At 34.4% G+C, this 15,495-nt stretch overlaps 1 protein-coding gene and 1 long non-coding RNA gene across 4 annotated transcripts; both read right to left on the bottom strand.

Annotated features, from left to right (window-relative positions):
* Nucleotides 1-357: 357 nt before the first annotated feature.
* LOC108196397 (uncharacterized) lies at nt 358-13,547 on the bottom strand. 3 transcript variants are annotated; one of them, XM_017363664.2, is made up of 19 exons: nt 13,409-13,546; nt 13,030-13,093; nt 10,585-10,653; nt 9,949-10,088; nt 9,023-9,332; nt 8,823-8,912; nt 8,651-8,741; nt 8,320-8,386; nt 7,034-7,073; nt 6,287-6,458; nt 6,097-6,195; nt 5,473-5,535; nt 4,616-4,754; nt 3,777-3,975; nt 3,135-3,265; nt 2,980-3,010; nt 1,545-1,754; nt 641-714; nt 358-544 (listed from the first exon to the last, which is right to left on the bottom strand). In XM_017363664.2, the coding sequence occupies exons 4-17, from the start codon at nt 10,081-10,083 to the stop codon at nt 1,585-1,587; spliced, it is 1,737 nt and encodes a 578-aa protein (XP_017219153.1). In that variant the 5' UTR covers nt 10,084-10,088; nt 10,585-10,653; nt 13,030-13,093; nt 13,409-13,546; the 3' UTR covers nt 358-544; nt 641-714; nt 1,545-1,584. The 3 variants fall into 3 exon arrangements, with proteins under 3 accessions (XP_017219153.1, XP_063937477.1, XP_063937478.1); XM_064081407.1 differs by lacking the exon at nt 13,409-13,546 and adding an exon at nt 13,196-13,291; XM_064081408.1 differs by lacking the exon at nt 10,585-10,653 and having other exon boundaries at nt 13,409-13,547.
* LOC135147806 (uncharacterized) lies at nt 2,173-2,973 on the bottom strand. The gene is made up of 2 exons (XR_010285623.1): nt 2,591-2,973; nt 2,173-2,217 (listed from the first exon to the last, which is right to left on the bottom strand). It is a non-coding gene; the product is annotated as an uncharacterized LOC135147806 (long non-coding RNA).
* Nucleotides 13,548-15,495: the final 1,948 nt, after the last annotated feature.

Raw genomic sequence — 15,495 nt, 5'->3', positions numbered from 1 at the left:
TCTCGGCTGTCTTTTATGCTATTTGGACTGAAAGAAATAATTGTATTCACCGTGACACCAGATGCAATCCTTCCAGTATGATTATTAAGATCAAGCAGATTGTTCGAGAGAAACTTTATTCATGTGCTGCTTTTAGAGCTAGAATTAAACGGGACCCTTCCTTTGTAGCCATTCTCTACTGATTTAATTTACTAGCTTATCTTTGCATCAAACTGTAGTTTGGTAGCTTAATGCTTGTACTAGTGTCTGTACTGGTCTTCGTATTATAGTCCCCTCTTTTATGAAGGGTTGGACCCTATCCTTGTAATCTTTTCAGATTAATACAATTTTAATATTTAGCAAAAAAAAAAACAATGCTTCGCGTATAAACCGAGTAAAGTTAAAGTTGCTATTGAGAACAAGAAAAACTACAAATTATACTAGTTTTTATATTTGTCACCAGCAATTTTAGACAAGATAAATAACATTAATGCCGAATGCCATATCAAGCTTTGTATTGATCAAGTCCAGGGGCTGACTTGCTGTAAACCGTCTACAGTATCAGCTGCAAGATGCGTGTACATATAAATCAGTTGCCTAAAATACATACATGTATACTTATCAGCTCAGTACATATACAGACATGCAGTATGTCACTTACCAGGCTTGTCAAGATCTCGTATACACGTATAGATGGTATTAAGGTCTTCAGTAGAAACTCCCATGTTAAAGATGCTGTATTACATCAAGGACAAATTGTGCTTTTAGTGCATGAAATAATTACGCAGATTTCTGGACAAGGAGAGTGAGTGCTTGGTGTAATAATGATGGCTATGGTTTTTAGAATAATAGACGAAGAACACTACACAGTATGGGAAAGCAGTCATAGCATACAGATTTGATTAGAGTATAATATCATTCCATTTCTTTTTCCACAGAAAAGTTAAGAAAGTTAATTCAGCTTCATGTGTTCACGGTTGTTGATATGGGTAGATACTAGAGTTTTGGCTATTGACCAAGAACATATACGATTTAGGTAAAGGAGGTTGAAAGATAAAAGCTTATCGTCAATGGCAGTACATGTTAATTATGGTACTGAATTGGAGTTCCGTAATGACAAACACACGTTATTTTGAGGTTGAGCTACAGGCATGTAGATTGAGCAGTGTACACAAGTCAAGCAGTGGTAGATACTAGTATACTACTATACCAAATATCTTTTGACTACTAGGATAAAAATTAAAAAGCATGCTCAACCAGGAGCTTTTTGTTTATCTTCCTCTGCCCCCTTCAGAGGAAGCTGAGGATTTTAGCCTTGTTAAAGGGAAAGTAGGCGTGTGAATATTTTCAATTATCAACATTTAGAAAGAGCATGCTCATAAACACTTTTGGTTTTATATTTGGAGCTTATTTTTTTAAATACTAGACCTAGTTACTCTCTATGTTATTCTAAAGAGCGTCTCCAATATGTCAAGCCAACACTGTGAGCCTCATAATTTTATAAATCTATAATGGTAGGTAGAGTAGGCAATGATCAATAAAGTGAAAGAATATAGAGAACTTACAGAAATACGCCTCGACAGAAACACTTCAGTGTATGAATATTCAGTATTCATCATCAGTCGAGTAATTTATATCACTATATTGTTCATATATCGGGTACTCATCATCGCTATTAGCAGTGTCTGCCAATACACTGCCACCAGCATCACTAATTGGAAAACTACCAAAGAGCTCCTGCAAATAGTTCTTTGAAATGTTCTGCTGGCCTGTATCTAGAAACATATAGGAATTCTCACATGATCTGTAAACCTTAAATCCTGACTACAGCACAATAAATTTCAGCATTATCTATAAACAATTGCTTGATAAATTGACTATTAAACGCAATGTGGTACATGAATTAACTGTAGGAATGAGATACGACCACAAAATGAAGAAAATTTATGATGAGGCTAAACCCAGAAAGTGCTATAAGAAATGGCTGGACAATTAACTAATACTAAGAACCTCCATTAACTCCAAATCCCTCAAAACCAAAGGTACATAACTGGAAACTGTACCAGAGGGATATCTCACTTGACTCATGGTAGACTAAGCAGTTTCCTGGGCCCGTTGAAAACAAGATACATCCATGCCCGAACTTTCTACACAATCACACTGAAATACAGAGACCATTCCCTATGCCATAGTTTCCAGAACCTAAAAAATTTCCACTTACTCTCAAGCCTCAGCCAACTGTTAATATAGAGCAAACGCTAAACATTTCTGTTTGATAAATATACAAAAGAGAGCATCTAATTGACTTGATTGTAGGATTCAAAAACAATAAACCATATCAATATTTACCGCTAGTCACAAACACAAATTATAAGAATACTTGACAGAAGCCAGAAGTGTATCATTATACTGACAACGAGGTTTAAAAGATATTATATGGATTATTGCAGCTCTTTATCGAACTATCTACAGATTTTTTACAATCCATATAACCACCGCAAGTAAGGAGAAACCACTCTCAATTAATTTGAACTTATTTTGTCTACCACTTCCCAAAAGCCTCTTTTGTGTATTAAAACTTAGACTGAGCCTGGCCTAGCAAGAGGCTTACCATAAGCAAACGGCTTTGGCCTAGCGGTTACTTCTGTGTCCTTTGAAAGTTATCAAGAGGTTGAGGGTGTGAAAAAAAGTGTACCAACAATCTATTTTTCAAATGGGTTATCCCTTTGCCGATGTGGTTGGTTCTCCACTGACAGGGTTTTATGCATTGTTGCGATTCAGGACGGCTTTGAACTCAACCAATTCCTTTAAATCAGGGAATATAAATTATCAATACCGGCCGACGACCGTACAGCTCCTATGGCATCAGAGACCTAAAAGCAAGGGTACAATGACAAAAATGTTTTATTTCCTCAACTGGAAAATGCTGCTCAGTTAGATATTTTTATTAACACATGCAGTAAATAAATCATAACTAGTATATAGTTTCATCAAGGATACATGAAGATGGTTGCAGAGAAGAGTCGCCGGCCTGTAAAAGGGAATAAAACATATATTAGTAAAAGAGAAGGCATAATAAATGAATCAAGACTGACTCCGATATGAAGAACTGATTTTAAACTTTTGGAAGCTAACACAATGAGACTCTGGTTTACCAAGTCAAGTTCATCATATGTATTGAACTCGTCTTCAGCTATGTCATCTTCGATTTCATCATCATCGTATTCTTCCTCATCTTCGTCCTCGTCACCGTCATTTAATTCCTTTTCTTCATCATCAATACCTTCTGCAACATCAAACCAATTCTTACAATATCTTAGAATACAGAGTCCCCAAGAAATAAAATACTCTGGAGGTTTACAGCAATATATTACACATTTGTGAATAAAACATCAGATTGTTCAGAATATTGGTTTAAGATAATATAATAAGCATCGAATCACAAATTTGCAAAGGAAAAAAATCTAAAAGTAATATCGTAAGTAACACACGTGATATGAACGAGGAAAATAGATCAATCTGCAACCCTAGACAGGGAGAAGCAGCTAACAGAAAAAAAAAAAAAAAAAACTGGGAGAGCAGTACAAATTAAATGATAAATTATACTTCCGAATCAAAATTTTGCATCACATATAAAATGTTTCGAAAGAATAAAATATTATAGAAATGCATATTCAGTTATAACGCTTAGGGATATTTAAGAATTTAGGGTAGGGGGAGACATTTATGTATAGGTTCAGTTGCAAATATATATTTATAACGAAACAAGTAAAGATATTTAGTAGTTTGTACTAAACCTTTTTCAACTTCTTTACAACCGTCATTGGATCTCTGATCTTTTACAATAAACTGCATCTTCCTTGACTTCTCGAATCGGGTAGAGGCATTTTTAAGTAACAATTCTGCCCCCTCTTTAGGATAAATTTCCAAAAACCTAACTGCAACTCGGAACCTCAATGTATCAAGCACACGTGACGAGAACCATCCAGTGGCCAACTGCAAATCAATAGTATAATTATGTATACAACAAACTGCGTCTGACTTTAATTTATTGCTAACAGACGACCTATGGAAAATATTTAAAACTGCACAGAAAGAAGAGAATATATTTGGATAAAAAAATAATAATAAAAGCACAAGTCAAACCGGTACTCACCCAAACCATAAGTGGACAAAAGTAAACAATTAACAGCTCTTTTAGAAGTTTGGAGTCACAATTCAACCTGCTTCTTACTGTAATTTGTCTATGAGTTTACTCTTATACACGCACCCCTAGCTAACACACTCACACGCGTTAGTCAAGCTTGACTGTCTAATACTTGTAATAAACGTCCATCATCTTACAAATATTTATTTGCTAGAGTAGTATTGGAATCACAAAAATAAGACATCAAAAGAACTGATACCATGTAAAATATAAATAATATAAAGTTTGTGAATAAGACCAAACTTGGTAAAAAAATTATTACCGGCTAATATTTGGATACAGGAATACATTATACATCAAATAACTAAGAAAAGTTAATACATTATACATCAAATAACTTAACAAAAGTTTCAGACAAATAAGTTAGGAGCAGATGCAGTCAGGACTTGGGTTAGAATTTTTTGTAAAGAACTAATAAGTATTACTCACACTGCAAGTTGGTTGGGCTGAAGCATTTCTGATTTCTTTCTGTATGTAATCATCAGAAAGTTCATAAAGTTGCAATGAAGTTTGACATTTGTATGGAAAAACCTGAAAGGAACGTATATCACTCCATCTATGCTTCAGCCTGCACAAAATATGAGAAAGTGGGTTATAATAACAAAGAGATCACAACTATCCATAAACCGTAAGCATGAACATTAAACTTCCAAATCATTAATTATTACTGAATGTGGACAGTCTAGGAGCAATTTGTGCTCTGCAAGAGTAAATCATACACACTGCCTCATTATGATTTATATTAGCATATGTATTAACTTTTATAGTATATCTATCCCCTTCCATGTTTCTGCAGTATTTGTGTCATTTAATAAAAAGAAAGACCATCACTTGAAGTTTTCACTCTCTAAGAACTTTCAACCTTGTGGTGAAACTGATCAATACTAGATTAAACAAAAAATGCTATACCTCACGACAAAATGAGTTCTCCAAAAATTTCAAACGTGTAACCCATTTTTATTACATCGACTCAGTTGTAACTCGTAAGTTGTAAGTTGTTGATCTGCTTTGGTTCATTTCACTAGTTCCTCAATGTAAAAAATAAGCGACCCATCTAAACCCATGGCGAAGTTAAAGATGAGATTTTCCATTTTTGAGCCTATACTCATTCAGCTTCAGAGATTAAAAATCATCAAGGAGAGGTTAATAACATGGATTGATGTTTATGTTTAATGATCAAAGTCACATACTAAATATAAAAGTTAACAAGACGATTAATTAGCAGAGTAGAACTATCTTATTACTCTTTCTAATGTCAAAGGGTATAATCTATCTGTGTTCCTTACGTTGCGTTGGCATCACAATAGCTTCTTAACGATGGTGGCACTCGAAAATCTATCCTTTGATATCTGCAAAACACAACATATATACGTAAGAACAAGTTTGGAAACAGTAGTCCAGACTCATTTTGAATTTGAACATACTGTCACATACATTCTTAAGGAATTAGTTGTAATGTGTTTTCTACCATATAGTTCATACCAATTCACCGTCATAATGTAATGTTCAGCTCTATAAAATACAGACTATAACTAAGAAATGTACAGAAAACTTTGTTTGACATACTTGACGCTTCACATAAAGGACTTATCACGTGAGGCCATAAATTGTACACATATATATCAAAACCTATAGCCAAGTAAAGCCTTAAGTATATCAATCATATAAAAAAATTACGAGAGGAACTAATGATTTCAACACAATATCGATTTCCCCATTACATTAATTCACCTACAGGATGATAACACCAAAAATCTTAAGAATCTTTCAACATTCTTGCAGAATACAACAGTTCAGGAATATATTAACAAGATAAAGAGGCCTCATTTCAAATTTACAAACATAGATAAACAATGACCGAATAAAGTGGGGTTGTGATATGTTACTCTTTATTTAAGCATAACACTCACACTCGTGATTCTACATCTTTACGAGGATCATATCCTCTTCTGATGTAAAACCTAAGAAATGGTCCATTGGAAAAATAATAAGCTGCTCGGTAAAGAAGCCTGAAACAGGAAACAAGGACCAGATAGAATATCAGTGTTACTATTCAGTAATCAATGATCATACTTATTCATATAGGATGATCCAGATCACCTTCTAAGCATGTTGTCTCCAATAATCAGTCCTTTATCATGTAACTGCTCAGCAAGTGATTCTTTTTTCCATATAGGACGTTCATCAAACAAATTACATACAGCAGTCTGCCACAGCCACTGCTCTGAACTTTTTGCCAAGTATTTTTCCCAAATTGCCTTTCTCGGAACATGTATGATCGTCAAGTATAGGAAAAAAAGGAAGAACCAAGTCTAACACGTAAGGAAGCTAGATTTATGCCAAGCTAGGACCTGACTACAATCTAGTCAAGATTTTGTCCACGCCTCATTGTTAGTCACATCAGCGAATTACATAAAAACTCATGGCTAAGGGTAATTTTTAATGTAAAATTAATGTCAAGCTTGCTAGAAAAGCACTCATATTAAAATCCCAAAAAGAAAATCGAGAGAAATGTAAGCTTAATCTGTAAGGAACGTAAACATATTTTAACTTGCTCCACTTGGTTGTTTGGGCATGAAAAACTGTATTGGAACTTTGGAAGAAATAAAACTATTATGCCGCCCTTCCCCGAGTAAATGCCATAAACCCCATTTCTTACCAAGCTATAATCTATCCTCAGTAAAGTTATAATTACTACACAGATTTCAGCAGAGGTCAGGCAATGTGGCAGTGATAATATTACTATATATTTTACCTGAGGTCAGGTAAAGTGACAGAGAGAGCAGAAAGAACAAACATAAACAGTGAAGTCACAGCAGAGGTATGTATCAGATAAGATCAGGATATCACTGTTGAAGTCCAAGGCAAGACCTGGCTCTATTTCCATCTGCATAGAACAAAAATGTAATGTATCAGACATTAAACTCTCACAAATATAATGAGTTTAATAATGGATGGTAAAGAAAGATAACCTTGGTGCTTAAAGTGAACCAGAGAAGTAAATGTCTAAAACACATAAAATAATTGAAGAAAAATTACACTGACATATCTTGTAGTTTGACTAAAAACAAAAAATTTTGGGCCACAATTATAAATTTTACCACAACTAACAAAAGAGCCCGCAGTTGGATAAATAAGACAGCTAAAATTTGAGGTCACTATGTGTTATCTAAAACAGAAATACATAGCTCAACCAGATGTTATATGTGATGTAGGACAATCCGCAAACTATCTAAGTAGGGCTTGTTAAAGAACTTTCCAGGAAAAGAAAGGACATGATTTTGTCAGCTGATGTATGGCAGGGCGGGGCAATTGTGATTTCTCGATGGTTTTTGCAGGTTTGGTGACACAAATCCCAAGATTATGCCTCTGCTACAACTTACTGTAGAACAAGGTAGGAAAAAGGGCAAAAACAATGGGATCCGCAGACAATCAACAGCAAACACAATCAATCCTCAATTTTGGTTCATATAATTCAACTTTGATAATAACGATTACAATTGTATGAATAGAGATATCCTAATGTAAAATCCTAAAAAAATCACTAATACCAATTTGTAATTACGACCTAATATTCATCTACTAAGAGCATGTCCCGTGGTATACGCTAGTATAAGCTAGTATGCCATTAATTATAAATGTTAGTTAATAATACAAAGGGGTCGCGCTCAAGAGAGAACCAGTTCTTAAAATAGAACCATAGAACCACTAAGGTTCTGCTGCAGAACCCTAAATTTTAAATAGATTTTTTAGATCTAAATCTAAATACATTTTTTTTTTCATGTTTTTTCATCGTTGTGTGTGTTCAAAAATAATTTTAAAATATAATACATAGATATTGACATTTCTTGCATGTGAAGTTCTGCTGCTGAACCCTAACTAACACTAGAAATAAGGTAATGGTTCTATGAGTTCTCTCTCTAATGGTTCTCTCTTGAACATGACCCTAATACAAAGACATAGTTATTAATCTATAGTATAACTAATAATTAATTATTTATATCCATGCTCCCTATCAATGTGCAACGCACAGGCCAGCATACAACCACTAATAGGAAACCAATATCTGCAAATTAATGCTCAAGCAAGCAAGTGCTCAAGGAAAATGTATATCTTAACAATCTGAAAAGTACCTCCCAGCGGTGTTGTACAACTGTCTCTTGCTTCTGCTTCAAAGTCACTTCCATTGATGGTTTTAAACTAAGATAAAAAAAAACAGGGAACAAAAAAAGTGAGACTAGTATTATGCATTAACCGATCATATGCACCAGTTAATGAGAACAAAGCCTTGGGTTACTCTCCATACAGCTATCATAGAATGGACCATACACAGATAGACAAGAAATTGCAAAGGTGTGCACATAGCAACTAAATTTCCAATCCACCCGACTATGACAAAATGTGATAAGACATAAGACCATCTGCAAGATTCATAAAAAAAGTACAAAAACTAAAGTATCTTACACTAATTTCTCCGGCATATCTTTAGGCGAGAAAAGTGGCGGGACTAATATCATCAGATCTTCTTGATCGACATCCAAAAGACCACGCTTCTCTAAGAAGTGTATTTATATTAAAGTATGTACCCAATAAAGAAGAAAAAGAAATCAAATATCAAATCTTTAATAACACGGACCAAATTGTGGGTCCACATCTGCCCAATTTCTCTTCTTCCTCCGTGAAACATCAGCATGAACAGCAAGAACATGTTGGTAGTCTGCCATTCCTGAAACACATATATAGGGGATATAAATTTAAAGGAACCATTTAAGATTAACCAAGATCCTTATGAGGAAAAGAGCAAAAAAAAAAAAAATTATCATCATTTGCTCTAACCATTAAAATGATAAGATTCCGAGACTTGAGCAACAATTTCAGCACAAATATTTCCTTGAACTTCTTCGGATGCCAGTGATTTAACGGTTGCAGAAGTAGAAACTGGCTCAGTTCTAAGTTGAACAATATGTTCTGTTTCTGAGGATTCTGGGAAGCTAATTTCGGGGTCTTGACTTAAAGTTTCCCCAGCTCCTTTTGATATTTTGAGCAGAAAACTATTACAGTGGTAAATTTCTCCAAAGGCAGGATGTGAATATGGATCTTCAGGACGATAACGAAGCTCTAACTTGTTTGGTTGTGAACTACGTGCCTGCAGTAAATCCACGGTAAAACTGGCATGTGATGGTGAAAAGGTTTGTTTGATGAACTTCTTGAAACCAAAAAGACATTTTATTCAATGACAATTATATAAGCAATGTCACAGGGTTTAACATCTTACCTATTTCATTTCTCTTAAAGGACTAGTCTATCTAACTTGTGTTCCTCTTATATATTGCCAATAAAACCTTTAACTCTTAATTCTTAAAGATAAATAAAGTATCAATTGTGTGTGTTACAGACAGATAAATATTAATATAGTGGAAAAGGAATCCCCTCCGAGTGAAATCAACAATTAGATACTTATGCATCTCACGGAAACAACCACTAGTCCACTACTATTCTCTCACAAGACCAACCACAATTAGATAGTTATGCATGCATAAACACATCCGTGAGGAAGAACCATTTAGTAGATGAATCATAAATTGTCTGAGCTTTCATAGAAGGAAACATAATAACAAAGTCAATGTTTGCTTTGATTTCATTATAGCAACTTGGCAAAACCAACCTCGGGTAGAATTAACTTGTGGTTGAAACTAGAAGTATGAACAGGAATCTCAGAGCTACTTATATACCAAAGAATATGTAGCATAGAGGTTTCATACCTTGACAATACCATCAGTCCCACCAAGCGTTTCCACAGCTCGTGTAACTGATGAAGGGTAACCAGGGTAGTGAACTGCAAATAGCTTAGTACTAGGTAAAAATCCTGAGATAGATCCATCCTCTATAACTCCCATAGCTTCTGTTCATCCAAATGATGCCAATGTGAGCAAATGGAAAAACAAATCTAAGATAAGCAACACAATGCCTGTGATGAGCAGTGGCATAAAACCGTTGCCAGCTGCTGTGATGACGGCCAGTGAAATTCTAGTAATTGGTGACTCAATAACAGCAGAGAAAACTCACATTGTCTTATGTATACTTTTATATAATATTAATTATACATCATCCCGTTGGAGCATATATCAAATTCATATATGATATACTATATTCATATTCATGATAAAATTTTACATATTCATGATAGCCAATCATTATAGTGAACCATTTATAGTTTTAGCATTGTAGATAACTAGATGCTCTAATTATGAATATGAGCAATGGATGCAGGTTAAAATAAATGTGGCCCAGTTTCAAATCAGTTTGTCAACACTCAACACTGAGTAAACCAAGATGAACTTGCACACCAGACAGACAACTTAATTTTATTAAATACAGTTTTTGTAAGATTTCAATACCTTGTTGAGCGCTGATTGGAGAAAATCAACTAAGTCTGGGACAAGAAGAATTTGTGCCCCCTTTTCTCCCTGTACATTAAAATAAGATTTTTAACCCCCAAAAGGAAATCCTCTGCTTTATATTTAAAGATGCTAGAGATGGAAAACCAGAAAATATCAAACTATTCACGGGTTTAATGTGCCCAGATATATGCTCACAGCCTCACACAGCGTGTATCCCACAACTTCCTAGCCCCCCAATAAGTTTATGGTTTAAACACCGCAGAAGAAATAAAACATATATGCGATGTCTAAAGATTTTTATAAACAGGTGCTTTTGTGCCCGTGCCCATAGAAAAATTATTTAGAATTGAACAAAACAGGGTGCCAAGCCAGAGGGAGAGAAGCAAAGCATATTAAAGAAACAGAACATGCGGTTGTGTGAAATAAAAGAAAACCCCGTAACTTGACTCTTCAAGGAAAAGAAAAGTGTTTCAGCCCATCCTGCCAAACTGTGCCAGGAGTTTAAATAATTCAACATAAATTTATGACTTTAACAACTAGAGCTAAGCAGTTGGTACTAGAAGACTATTTGACATATTTTACATAATATTTACAAAATTTACTGCCATTTCTTGTTTTGATACTTCATATATAATTTGTAGGAGGTACAATAGTTGCAGCTCTGGATATTATAAAGAAGCTTGGAGTTGACAATAGTCAAATCAAAATGGTAAGTAGACAAGTAACTTGTTAATTTATGTGTGCTCAATAAATATTTACTATTTATGGGCAAAATGCGACAACATAGAAAAAAGGACTACCTATTCAACTTACCAAATTGTTATTATATATATACAAACAGATGCCGTGTGTTTCTTTTAGTTAGAATTACTGTGAAGTTGCATTAAGATGAAAATGCAGGTGTTTATCCACACTAGTGAGAAAATTCACATAAATGACAAATCTAACCAATTGCAGAGCAATCCCTACAGTGTCTAAACAAAACAAATATAGTATACAACTAAACATGATTTAATATGTAAAATGCGGTAGCACAGGTGGATTGTATCATAAATCAAATCTACTAAAAGGGCGGATGAGCAAACAATTTGCTATAGAAACAGCGTTGTAGAGATCTCCATATAACCATTTTGTTAAAAAAAATTTAGGTAGATATGGTGCTAAGATCACAGAGTTTCTGTGCAATGTGAGTGGAGCACATGACTATTATTTTTCATTTCTCGCTTCTAGTATAAACAATAAAATATAATATAGATGCCAGAAGTGTGGCATGAGTACTTAAAATCTTTCCCTCACAATATCATGGGAATAAATTTTGTCAACCTATCATAAATCAATAATACAAAACAACTGTGAGATGTATACTTCTAAATTCCATCAGAAGGCTACTACATATCATTTGTACTTGTACGGAATGTTAAAATGAAAGTTGACATAAACCTGCTCTTCTGACCACATTTACAGATATAGGATAAAACATTTGGCAAGGTTAATTTTTTTAGTGAAGTCGAAACAAAGCTGGACTCAGTCTTCCAGCATTTAGTGTTTTATAAATTTTGGTTTAGTGGAATTAATAGTATAATATGCTCTAACACCAGGAATGTTCTGAAAAATTCAGCAATGTCTTAGTCGCTTAATAAAATAGGCAAAATAGATTCCGCAAGTCTTTGGCTAGTGAAAATGACCATTTGTATACTATTTCTATCAAGAGAGAGAGAGAGGGAGGGAGGGAGAGAGAGATCATCTGGAATCTTCTTCAGCAGACCTATTTTCTTGTCGCCACTTATTTTTTAATTTATAGAAGATGAACTTATAAAAATTCTATTATCCATGCCAAATCCTTTTCAATGTTAAAAACCATATTTTCACCTATTTCCCTTCAATTGGAGATGTAAATAGCAGATACATTAAGTGTCATGACAACTAAAATTCTCACAACAGGTTGTAAAAAATACCACGAAGTGATGGTGAACACATATAAGAAATTATGGCATTGCAAATGAGGCATTATCTGGTGGTAGTGTACTAGCATAAAGAATGCTAAGGTGTTCTGTTAGTAATACCAAGAAGAAGATCTGGGTATGAAGAGTATTTCTTTTAAATAATAACAACTCATATCTATGAAACAATTAGCTATAACTTGCATATATATCATCGAATGAATAAATCCTATCAAGTGAGTACAACTTACTTTCCAAGTTGTGTATGTTATTAAACTCCTGACCGCCATTAACAAAACAACTCACCAGACTTGCACAAATAAACTTATATAAAGATATTACCAGACTTGCACTAATTGGGTATCATTCACAGAATATTAAAGTATGTATCAATTAATCTGAATCAACACACATTCTCTGATAAAGCAACAAACAGTGATAAATATAATAAAACGCAGCAACAATTCAAACTGAACTTTCATCAAACAGCTACTTTACATACTTGAAGACGACAATTTTTCGAGGTGGTGCTCGATTAGAAAAAAGCGACGAGCAATATATAGTTCCTGCAGATCATACAAACGAACAAGTTTCAAAAACAGAACAGTCGAATTCAAGTAAAAAAGGCATAATTATATAGGAAAAACAAAACAGAACAAAAAAATTACTAGTTGTCAGTAATAGGCGAGAGGGGGGGGGGGGAGAGCGGGAGGGAGAGGGGGAGAGAGCGCGAGAGAGAGAGAGGGGGGGAGGGGAGAGAGGGCGAGAGAGAGAGAGAGGGAGGGAGGGGAGCGGGAGCGGGAGAGAAAGAGAGGGCGAGAGAGAGAGAGGGCGGGGCGGAGGGAGAGAGCGGGAGGGAGAGGGAGAGGGAGAGAGATTACTATGGGGAAATTGAGAAAGCGAGAGCAGTGCCTGAGAGAGGGAGAACCGGGAATCGAGTTAATCGTAATGTTAATCGAGTTAATCGTAATGTCGAGCTAATGGCGCTGGGGCTGTTCGCGGTGCGGGCGGTGCGGTTTTTTCATACAACCGCAAATCAACCCGCGTATATGGTTTGGGGAAATTCGTAAACCGCAACCGCACCGCGTGATATAAAAATCGCGTAAATCACACCACAAAATTGCGGTGCGGTTCATGCGGTTTGCGTGGGTTATAAATTCAAAAAAATTATACTTTCTAATGACAATATAAATATAATTTGAAATTATGTGTACTTTTAATTTTATAATACACACACACACTAATTTAGAGTTACTCATCAAAAGAAATATAAACTAAAATATGAGTATGATAATGATGAAGATGAAAAGATTTCAACACTAAAAAGTTGTTTTATAGAAACAAATATAATTATAATATTTAATTTGTCGTCTTAAAACTAACCTTAATTTGTATTGTAAAATTATTAAAATTAAGTTGAGTAATTTGAACATATACATACACACATAGGAGATAACATCATAATAAATAATCTATCTATATAATATAAATATTTATAATTACATGTGATATATTTTATATATTACAAAATTGTGGTGCGGTGCGGTTTAAACCGCGCTCGTATAATGTCAAACCGCAACCCGCACCGCACCGCACGGATTGTTAAACTTTCAACCCGCAACCGCACCACGAAATAGAAAAATCGCATTCTGCTGTGTGGTGCGGAGCGGTGCGGGCGGTTTATGCGGTGTCGGCGGTTTGATGAACATCCCTAAATGACGCGCTTGCAACTGTGTGAATTGAAACTGTGTTCAAACCTAATCAGTGAAACGGTCCAATTGAAAAGAGCGAAACTAAAATCAGTTTCAAATCCACGCAATATCTCGTTGCGGGGAGGTTTAAAAACTTTTTGATCATGTAATCAATCAATCATCAGTTAATATACTTATACAAAGGAGAAGCGATCAGTCAATATACTTATATAAAGGAGAGGCGAGGGGCGTAGGTGGCGCCTCTCGGTGTTGCCGTTCTTCTGCAACGATAAGTGAAGGCTGTTTATATAGTATTAAAAAAATAAAGGTTGTTGCAAGTAAAGATAGTTATAGATCGCTATGTGGGAGTCGACAAATTGAAACACGAGAAAAGAATATAGTGTTGACGTGATATTGATGGATGATATCAATAAATTAACTATTAGTGATGTTTGTTTGTTGGTTATTCTTTTATAAAATTTGTTTTGTTCATCGGACATGTTTGTTGTTGTTAATTTTTATATGATTTACTTTGTATACAGGAAAATATAGTGGAGAAGCGAGGGGCGTGTAGGTGGCGCCTCTCACATCGCTCCGTTCTATTTCCTTAATTTTCGGAATTTTTGGATGAAAAATATCAAAAATTAGAACTACCTTTTAGTCTTGACATGATATTGATGGATGATATCAATAAATTAACTATTACTGATGTATGTTTGTTGGTTATTTTTTTTATAATATCTGTTTTGTTCATCGGACATATTTGTTGTTGTTAATTTTTATATGATTTACTTTGTATACAGAAAAATATGGTGGAGAAGCGATGGGCGTGTAGGTCTCTCCGCACTTATAAATACCCCTATAGATCGTAAGGTTCTGGATCATCTAAACACAACCTCCTCTCTCTCAATACTACATCTCGCGGATTTAAGTTAGATGTTTTTGTGCACAATCAATCCAAAAAAATTGGCGGAAGGTGACAATGTAAGAACATGATTACTTTTCCAAAAAAAACACAAATAAAATTAAGATTCGTCGTGTTTCAAATTGTTAATTACCTGTATAAATTTATTTTCATTTTTCCACCATGAATTATAATCCAATTTTTGCAGTTTTATATATTAGTATTGGTATTACATCAAGATTTTTATAATATAAAATTTATTTTATCCTAAAAATATTAATTTTGAAACGTTAATATAGTTTTTATAGACAGCCATAAATTTTTTTTATTCTACAAATATTAATATTGAATTATTAATATAATTTTTATAGGC

Source organism: Daucus carota, chromosome 7, assembly GCF_001625215.2.
Source record: "Daucus carota subsp. sativus chromosome 7, DH1 v3.0, whole genome shotgun sequence".
In the NCBI taxonomy this organism is placed as follows: domain Eukaryota; kingdom Viridiplantae; phylum Streptophyta; class Magnoliopsida; order Apiales; family Apiaceae; genus Daucus; species Daucus carota.
Note: the sequence above shows the minus strand (reverse complement) of the source record. Positions and strands in the feature narration are given on the sequence as shown.